Source organism: Morone saxatilis, unplaced genomic scaffold (assembly GCF_004916995.1).
Source record: "Morone saxatilis isolate NCDOM2014 unplaced genomic scaffold, NCSU_SB_2.0 Contig11, whole genome shotgun sequence".
Lineage (NCBI taxonomy): Eukaryota > Metazoa > Chordata > Actinopteri > Moronidae > Morone > Morone saxatilis.
This window is the reverse complement of record NW_023339663.1, coordinates 30,022,626-30,032,761: the sequence shown is the minus strand read 5'-3', so window position 1 is coordinate 30,032,761 and position 10,136 is coordinate 30,022,626. Positions and strand designations below refer to the sequence as shown.

The window sequence follows — 10,136 nt, the reverse complement described above, 5'->3', positions numbered from 1 at the left end:
TATTTAATGCTTTATTAATGTGCCACAGTAATGTTTGTGAGTTCAAATCTCTTCATTTGGGGGCTTTTTCAAGTAAATATAGATTTTTGTGATTGTGAGTAAATCAGCAGATATTTCTGCCACCCCTTAAAGTCTCCATGTCACCCTCTAGACACCCCATGCATATTTCTCTAGATCTCCCCCTGATTTAGTTCTGCTCTGTTTTGGGTTCAAAATGACTTATTACCAACAAACCAAGAGCTGTAAAGATGATGTCCCATAGAGGGACATACTGTAACTGATAGGACATGGACCCACAGAGCTTTTACATCCCAACTGAATGGGAAATGGAATGTTAACTTGATGTGATTGCAAATTCTTCATTTGTGATCCACTTGGCTCCTCATGTTCATCTCTTCTCTCATCTCTGCCAGCTGCCAGAGGGTTGCAGTGCTTCAGACTGTGTGCCTGAGGTGCCTTATCTGTCCTGTTGTTCCATGGAAAGCCTCTACCTGCTAATGGGCAGAGAGCTAGAGGAGCTGGAGCAGGTGCCTGCGGGAAATGTCCTGGGTAAATATGTTTGTTTCTTCTTTCTGCTTATTGCATTACTGTGGCCATTCCCTGCTTTATTGGACCGTGTTTGTAAACATTTGATTCTAGCCTTGTAACTTCAGCAAAGTGTGATAAATGAGTCTGTGGTATTTTATATTATTGGCCCAATCTGGTGTTCATCATGTATTATAAAGTTTCAGGGAAGTAAATATTCTTGAGTTTTTCTCATAGATAATGTTAGGTAACTGGCAGTTGGAACACTTCTGAGGCTTGGAAGGGCCAATGGACCATGATTGAATCATGAGTACAACAGATGAACAACTGTGTTGGAAAATATTTGGTTCTTTGATAAAAGAAATATACCAGACTGTGAGTCAAATATTACTCTTCAGATAGCATTTTTGTAAAACACATCCAATCACCAAGCTTCAAATTCTGTATGTGAAGCTAAATAATACACTTTGTAGAAACCTAATAAAACATTCAGCAGTTATAATCAATTCACTATTGGATTCTGGGTCGATTATGGTTACATTTAGCAAATATGGTGTGTTTTCTTTATCCACTGTCTGTGCAATCCGCACCTGTCTACAGTCAGTTTTGAAATATCCAAATCTTTAGTCTCAGAAATTCCTACGAAACTCACAGGACATAACAACTGGAGATATGGGAAAAATATCTAATATCTGGCACCAACATGTTAGCAGCAGATCAGTCCTGTAAGTTGTGAGGTGGGGCCTCCATGGATCGGACTTGTTTTTCCAGCACATCTGATTGATGCTCGATTGGATTGAGATCGGGGGAATTTGGAGTCAACACCTTGAACTTGTTGTGTTCCTCAAACCATTCCTGAACCATTTTTGCTTTGAGTGTATATCGTCTGCAACAATGCTTAGGTGCATCGTGGTGCCATGTGTTCTCCAGGTTAGTGGCGCACACGCACCCGGCCATCCAACACAACACAAGATGTAAAAGAAAATGTGATTCATCAGACCAGGCCACCTTGCGTCCAGCAGTAATGTCAGTACTGACATGTGTTCCTGTTCAGCATACCTCACTTTTAAAACTTGTGACTTAAATTTTGACTTAAACCCAGATCCTTCCTAGATTCCCACATTATCACTTTAAAGCCCACTCTCTGTCCGCCAAGTTTCTATGAGAGCTGATGCCTCCTGTCCTACACCTTCTTCCCTGAATTCAGCTTAACAAATATGTTTCCAGGCTAAATTATCATATCATGTTCTCAGTCTCTCTCTGACAGTCACACACACACCTAGAAATCTATGTGCTTCCTTTATATGACTTTTCTTTTTTCTTAGAAACATGTCGGTGAATGACCTGTTTCACTATTCTACACATTTAGACACACATTACAGCTAATTAAGCACTATTTATCCTCTCCGCAGGCTCCAGCCTCAGACGCTAGAAACTGTGTAAAGATGATTTTTCTGTGATTTTTATATCTTTATGAGTCATCTTCTGGCAAATGTAGCTCAGACACTATTTAATACAGTTAGGCATGCTGAGTTCAAATTAAACAGTAGAAACTGTGTCGGACTTATTCTGTTACTGGCTCCTACTTTGATGTGCCAGTAGTATTTATATTTTTAATAACCTTTAATTTGAAGGCTGACAAAACTATCATAACTGTCATGAGAACTGACTGGATTTAAAGGTTATATATATGAGACTTAAAACAGTAATATGTATAATTACAACTATAACATAATATGGCTCTCTTCCTCTCCTCTTGGGGCAATGACAGCATCCACTGTGGTGGGCTGGTCCTGCTGATCTGGCTGGGGGGACTGTCTTACAGTCCCCTACTTTTTCTCGATAAACTGAATTACAGTCATTTTTTAAGCTAAAATGCCATACATTCCTGTGTTATAACAAACATAATATTTTTGGAATCATGGTGAGATTAAACAAGACATTTAGTAGACAAACAGTTAATCAATTAATTGGGAAATAATCTTTAGATTAAACTGTGACAATAGTCATGAGTTGGAGCTCATATAGTGTTGAGTTTTAGTCTCACCTTTTTGATCCTGTCTCTCTATGTTCCTGAAGTGAAGTAATGAAGTACAGTGAAAGTACAGTGCATACTGTGTCTTTAATTGTAGACAATTTAAAATAGTGACGACCCGATACTACTGTCTCTTTTCCTCTCATAAACAACTGAGCTGTTAATAATAAATTGGTATGGATGCACTTTGCTTAACCTAGCCATCTAAAAAACATCATGCTCAAACTATGGAACAAATATTCAACTCATGTTTATGCCTCAGTTATTCAGTACTGCTGCTTCTTTTTATTTAAACTTTTTCACATAGAATCTTTATCAGCGTTTTTGATTTGTAGCACTATTCAAACATTCAAAATTAACTTTAAATCAATTGCAAAATAACTTTTAAGAGAACTCGACACAGCCGACATGATGACAGCGCTGCTGACAGGTTGCAAACACGTTGTGTGTCTTCTGTCTTGGCATGTTACTCAAAGTTGAGTTAATTTATAAATATGTATATCCTTTATTTAACCAGAATTTGGCCATTATTGGACTGAGACATATTCTATATGTCTAATTTAATGTTAGTATTAGCTTTAAAACCCCCTCTAAAATTTGCTATATGTTTAACTTGAACACTTACAGGTATACTTTGTAGCATGTGCTTGTGTATGCTTGTATGTATAATGCAATGTGGTCATTGTTACTTTGTGCAGTATTGATGTAACCTCACATTAGTGTTCATAGAATGCGTCAAACGCTGAGTGAGAGTCCAACTGTGTAATATCCTCCAGTCATGAATTATGAAAGATATGTGCATTAGGATATTGACATACAGTCATCAGTCGGCAAGGGCATGGGGCAGAATGCACAGTAGGAACAAGTTATCAATAAGACGATCCGCCCTTGAGTGAGCATCAGGGATCCTTCTATTCCTTATTTAGTTTGGACTGTCAGCTCACGGATGGGCAGAGCCTGGAGCCCAGACTCATCTGGCTGGTTGCACAGAGATAGAATCAACCTATGATTTAGATCTAACATGCTGAGACTTTTTGACTCTTTTAAGTACCACTAATTTACTATGTAATGCTATGGGTATAAGAATCCTGTACGTGATTATGGTGGAGGTGGGAGGTACCAATGTGTCGGTTACCTCTTGAGCATTTGAGCTACCAAGGTTGAAAAACATAACTTCAGTTAATGTTTGTTTTGTTGCTTACAAGCAACAGAAATATTTTTTCCAGCTAATGTTACAGTGTAATGATAATGTTGACTGACTGTTCAAACCCACCCAAGCTCCTGCATAGGACATCTGAATTTAAGGGCTGTTTTTTTAAATTATTTTTTTATTTCACAAGTTGCAAAACAAGTTAAGAAGTAGAACCTCTGTCTACAGGGATTAGTGCATGCTGCAACTGTACAGTAATCAAAGCCAGCTGAAAGAACACTGATAGACATAGTGTACTCTTTTTCACACTGTTGAATAAATGAGTTTGCATTAGCAGGCTATATATGCTGTAATTTTATTATTATATTATATTGTATTGCTTGAATAAATTCATTAAAAAATAGGGTGACAGCTTGGTGACATCTGAAAAATGCCTGCGAATGGGTGTCATGTAGCGTGTTGCTCAACGTAGTCCACAAATCCCAACATCTTCAACGCTTCGTTATTTGTTTTGCGCACCGTTGCTGGGTGACACAGCGTCAAGCATTTGGCCTAGTTAACAGTATAATCCAAGCATCATCCTATTGGCCTGTCATGTCTAAAGAAATTGCAGATGTTTCATTGTGAAGCTTTTAACGACTGATACTAATGACATGCCAATATCCTTGTGCCTCCTGACTGTGAGGCAAATTCACTGAAAGAGTCTGACGCACGTGTTCAAATTCACCTATTGTTCAAACTGCTTTGACACCCCTACTCTGAACTTTGGAGCATCAAATGAGGACCAGCTATGGAGTTACTTTTGTGTCTTTACTATACTGAGCGCAGAACTTTCTACTCTTTCACTCAAATGATGCTCAAAATTGTTTTATTGCACGTAAAATACATTTGTCAGGTACACCTATTGTTTTAAATGGCCTGAAAGCATCGATGATGAACAGAAAAAAATCACAGTAAGAGTATCTCTGATGAGGAAATTGCAGATACATGTAAAATGTAATACTTATGAGAAAAATACAGACATTATTGACTGAATAGATCAGAATTGAAAATAGAAGGTGGTGGCGGGCCAAAAAAAAGGGGGGAAAAAGAAGAAAAAAAAATTGAAAATAGACACAGCTTTACTGTATGTAGCATGAACTTCGGTCATATGGCATTTTTGTCATTTGAGGAGCCTGACTTCATTATTGCTGAAACTCTGTCCACCTCTATATATTCTGATCCTGTGCAACACTCAGTGAATGCAGCACATTGTGAGCTGGAAGGCATTGCACAGATTGATACAGTTTAAAAATGCCTGTGGGAGGAGTTTCTCCTTATTTTCTGCGATGGTTAGTAATGATGAAGTTAGACATAGCTTGTTTCCTCAGGGATCTCAGTGCATTGCAGTTAGAAGCTTGATGACTAAGCAAAAAGTTGAACCAAGTGGTAGGCAGTGTGCAAACAATTTCTTCCCTATACACATCCAAGAAAGCACACTCAGTCTTTCTCTGTGTCTGGGCCATGTGGGAGCCATCATTCCTGTCCCGTTAGTGGACTGCAGGCAGGGAGGAAGTTGGAGCACTAGTGTGTAAACCCCACCAGGCTTGGCCTTGATTAGACCCCCATTATCATCTGACGGCTGGAGCAAGTAATTGGAAAGGGAAAAAACGACACAAAACTTTCTCATACAAATATACACACAAAGCGCTGTTTGATGTCGGAAACATCATTTTCTGGTTAACCACATGACGGCACACTGCGTTGACTGCATGCCAAAACGCTACGTTCATCTGTGTGTGTGTGTGTGTGTGTGTGTGTGTGTGTGTGTGCGCAGCCTTAATACTCCACTGGAGAAGGTTTTCTGTTCTAGGTGAGTGCCAGGTGTCACTGATCATCAGGTTGGTTGGTTAGGAAATAAAGGATTTTTATTGGCCATTTAATCCAGCAAGGATGAGAATGTTTTTTTTTAAAGATGAGTTGCAGACAGGTGACAAATGAAAGAAAAAAACCTGAATGAAGGAGTCGAGAAACAGAGATGTCTTTCATACAGGGCTCATTGAATGGTTTGATGAGAATGAAAATGATGTGAATCAGTAGAACAGGTATGGGCAAATGGAGAGGGTTCCAGAGACAGGTTTGTGTTGGCGTCACCCATTTGTACATGGATATTCCTATATATAACTGGCTCAAAACCCTTGTCTGTAGCTTTAAAATATTTTCTAAAACAAAACAAACATGACTACATGTTTCATCCCCCCACGAAGGATCTTTGGGATAGCTGCCACTGTGTCATTCTTAATTCTACCACCAGATGGCACCAAGGTACCAGACATAGTGGTTTTATTTATTTTTATGGATTGATGGATGAAATCATGAAATGTGTAATGTTAAAGGAGTCACTCATGAGGACACACCCACAAGGAATAATTACCAGCCATTGGTGCTGAGCTTTTATTAAAAGTCTTTTAGCTAACTGTTTTGATTAGGTTGAGACCAACATAGATCTGCAAATAAATAGTAATGTTGTTCTGTGTCTACTGGATGTTCAAATAGGCAACTGTTTGCTAACAATTTTGCATATATAAGCTTATGCTGTGTGGCCCAGTTAATGCTGCTTTAAAACAACAAGAAGGAATCAATCAAAATAATTCTTGGTCACATTATTAAATAACAAAGGCATGGGGCCTCTATTAATAGTCCCTATGCACGCAGGAGGTAGCGGGAGGCACACCCATGCTTTTAATATATACTAGGCATATACGTGCTTGCTAATACCTTCTCTGAAGAGTTGGGTCTCTGGTTGACGATGATAGGAACGTCGGTCCTGTAGTCCAAAAGGTGTGTGTTTAGCGAGTGTGGTTGAGATAGAGAGCGAGTGGCAGAGAGACGGTGAGTGTGAGCGGAGCAGAGGAAAAGGTGAGCAGTGAAGTTGTCAGTGTAGGAGTAAATGTAGAGTGTAGGTTACAGTTTGTCAGTGAATAACGGCTGCAGCTTCACAACGCCAAAATAAAGCCCCCTTGTGTTGTTTCTCAACTGCTGGAGAATTGAACGGGGTAATCAGGTTGAAGAGGATGTCAGGCGTGCACAGAGAGGAAGGACGATTCACAGTGAGAGAGAGCGGGAGAGAGAGAGAGTTGGGAAAGGGGAGCTCAGTGTTAATATTGTGGAGTTATCCCAAAATTGTATCCAAGCACACTTTTCTAAACTGTGCTATCACATTGGGACTTACCTTCCCTAATATGCATATAAGGTGTTCAGACATAAACCTGCTGCAATTTAATATGTCATCAACTAAAATTTGGATAGTCTTCATGAAAAAAAAAAAGTGTTTTGTCAAAGTGGAGTTCTATCCATACACAGAGCATTTCATAGTAATATTAATAAGTTGTGCAGCTGCAGTGTTTGTCACTGCTGTTATTTACTACCGCAGTCACCCTGCTCACCCTTTCTTTCTATCTCTGCCTCTCTCTCATCTGCTCATATTAACAGTTCCAGCAGGAGACCAACTTGAAGACTTTGTCTCTAAAAGCTTAACCACATTATCTGTTCATAGTCTTAATGCTGTGATACCTCGAGCTCACATTTTCATGTTGATCTCTCATAAACGTTCACAGCATGGTGCCGTCTGATTCATCTTGTCATTTAGACGATCACTGAGACTGGACTGGTTTGTCAGTTCACCTAACAGTGCCATTTGGTCAAAATGTTCAACAAATACCGTGTTATATTAACCCTGGTGTTGTTGCAACCAGCCATTTCCTGTTTTAACATGAGGAGCATAAAGCTGATGTTGTCATTCTTCCAAGACGCATGGAAACTTCTCTGTGAATCTGCTTTTAAGGGTGTTATGGTTTAGGGTTGGGCAGTATGTTAAAATTCTCCACCTGGCCACAGTCAGCCCAACAACCTGTCGTCCAACTGGTCAAAAGAAATCCTTAAAGGAACCACCAAGTTTCTACAGTAGCCCAGAAGGGACAAACCAAACACTGGCTGGAGATATAGCCGTTCGTGTTTTTTGCATGTTTTGCAGCCACCGTAGTTTTTCCTACACACTTAACAGGCGGTTTTCGTTCCCAGGTCGCCAAGTACAGATGCCTGTGGTGTTAGTTGCAATCTAAAACTTCACAGCTAGATGCCACTAAATCCTCCACACTGTTAGTGTGAGTAGAGTGAAAATACTCTGGCTTCACAGCTGTTATTGCTACCCTATTCTTCGGCTCAGTGTGTGTACAATGCCACTGAACGTATGTTGCTGAGGAACAGCTCTCGTTCTTGTAGGCAGACCATTAAATTAGCAAAATACTGCCAAATTGCCAAACAAAACAAAGAACTAGAGATGGACTCCAATTACCAAACCCTATCATGGTTAACCTTAGCTCACAGAGGAGCTGCAGAATCATCTGGACTTGTGCATCAAACAGGCTGATTGGTAGATCCTCCTTCTTGTGGAATAAATTGACTGGTTAGAGCCCCAACCTCAACCCCACCCAACACCTTTGAGATGAATTGAAAACGTCGACTGCCAGCCTGGCTTTATCACCCAACATCGGTGTCGGACCTCACTCAGGCTCTTGTGTCGGAATGGGAGCAAATCCCTGCAGCCAGGTTCCAACGTCTGGTGGAAAATCTGAAACCAGAAGAGTGGAGGCTGATATAGCAGCAGATTAAAGCCTGTGGTTTTGGAATGACCTGTTCAACTCAACACATATGGACATGTGGTGGGTCACATGTCCACATACTTTTGGATATATAGTGTAGAATATATTTCAACTGCACTACAGAGGGCAGTAGAGCAATAAGAACCACCTCTAATGTTTAAGAGCTTGTACAGTGTTTTTTCTCTTGACTTATCTTAAGATTTGATTTTGAAAAGTTTGGTGTAATATTTCCCATAAAAGGCATTATGGCATGTATCGGGGCTAACGTACTCCAAGCACGTGGAAACTCTCTGACTACCTTAACAAAAGTCCTTTGTTAAATTCTCCTCAGTGTTTTCGATTAGTACCGCACAGCCAGCCAGCAGTGGGTTTTCTCTGTGATTGCAGCTGAGGGAGAGTACACAGCCAGCTCGATGGTGTTTGATGGTGAGCTTAGTGAGGCAAGCAGTTTGTCACAGGGGTTAAAGACGTGGGTAACATCAAACTCTCTTCATTGGGGCCTAATGCAAAGCAGCTGTCTGAAGAGACGCAGCCACTGCTGGAGTCATCCGAGTCAGAGGAAGGAGAAGGAAAAAAGGAAAAGGGACTGAAAAAAGGAGCCTGAGTGAAATGAATGATGCTGATTCAACACTGGGCGACTTTATGAAAACATTTGTTTTGCATTAGTCTCCTCTCTCTGCGTGCCAGCGGTGACTAGCGACCTAGATCTTTAGCAGAACACACCAACTGAATGATTTTACTGATGTCAGCCACACAGGGGTGATGACAGAGGCCAGCTGGGTTCATCTCAGTGCAGCGCAGATCAGATCATGAATAATAATACTATTTCTTGTAGTCTTCCATTTCAGACATTAGAACGTAGACACCACTGTTCTCCATCTTTGCTTTTTATCCTCTGTCTAGGAATTGTGGTGTTTAAAGGAAAGCTTTTTGTTAATTTTTCTTATTCTGGTTGCCTAAAACATTTTTTACCTGCAGCAAACTCTGCCGTCATTGTATTGGTATTGTTGTCATATGAATGCCAATCTTTCTTCTCCCCTTATCTGTGAAGCCCCACTTTTCTGTACATTATCTTTTAACCACACTCTTCGTTTTTCCGTTTAGGTTGATCTACTCTGGCAGTGTGCCGCCACATACTTAGACTCTTCTTGTTGTTACTGTGAAACTCTGGTCTGTGGCACCTAGCTAGCTAGCTTAAGTAAGTGTAACCACAGTAGACAGTGTGCAGAATCGTGCAAAACAAAATGTGGTCAAGTGACTTATGTTGTAATGATGATGATTTAAAATGACGTTGGCCTATTCCAGCAAACCAGTGGAGCCGGACCTTATTTATTTGAACCGTCGTTTTTATCTACAACCACTATTTTTCTGTAGTAGCCCAGAGTGGCAGATCAAACACTGCCTTTAAATAGGGCTGTTAGTGTTTTACACCTGTTTTGCAGTCACCATTGTTTCTCCTTTGGCTTGGTAGGGGAGGGTGAAGTGAGGGAGTTGCAATCTGCAACTACACTCCTAGATGGCAGGAAATCATACACACTTGCCCTTTAACTCAAGGATTAACTGTCAAGTGGTTAAAAGCTCCAGAATGAACAAGTAAGTGTACCCTTTGTTGAGAATGAAAATAGGAAGTTAAGCTGATTTCCACTACAGGAACGTAACAAGCTGTAACCCTAGGGCTTATTGTAGTTATTAATCTTGGTGTGGACGGCTCTAATGTGTAAATGGTAAATGGTAAATGGACCTGTACTTGTATAGCGCCTTTGTAGTCTTCCGACCACTTAAAAAG

At 40.3% G+C, this 10,136-nt stretch overlaps 1 protein-coding gene across 1 annotated transcript in view; it reads left to right on the top strand.

The window, feature by feature from the left end:
* Nucleotides 1-10,136, top strand: part of efl1 (elongation factor like GTPase 1) — a gene marked incomplete in the record, with an annotated part of 77,219 nt that overhangs the window by 26,222 nt on the left and 40,861 nt on the right. Inside the window, 1 exon segment of the mRNA XM_035682222.1 lies at nt 414-549. Within this exon segment, the coding sequence (XP_035538115.1) occupies nt 414-549 (136 nt within the window).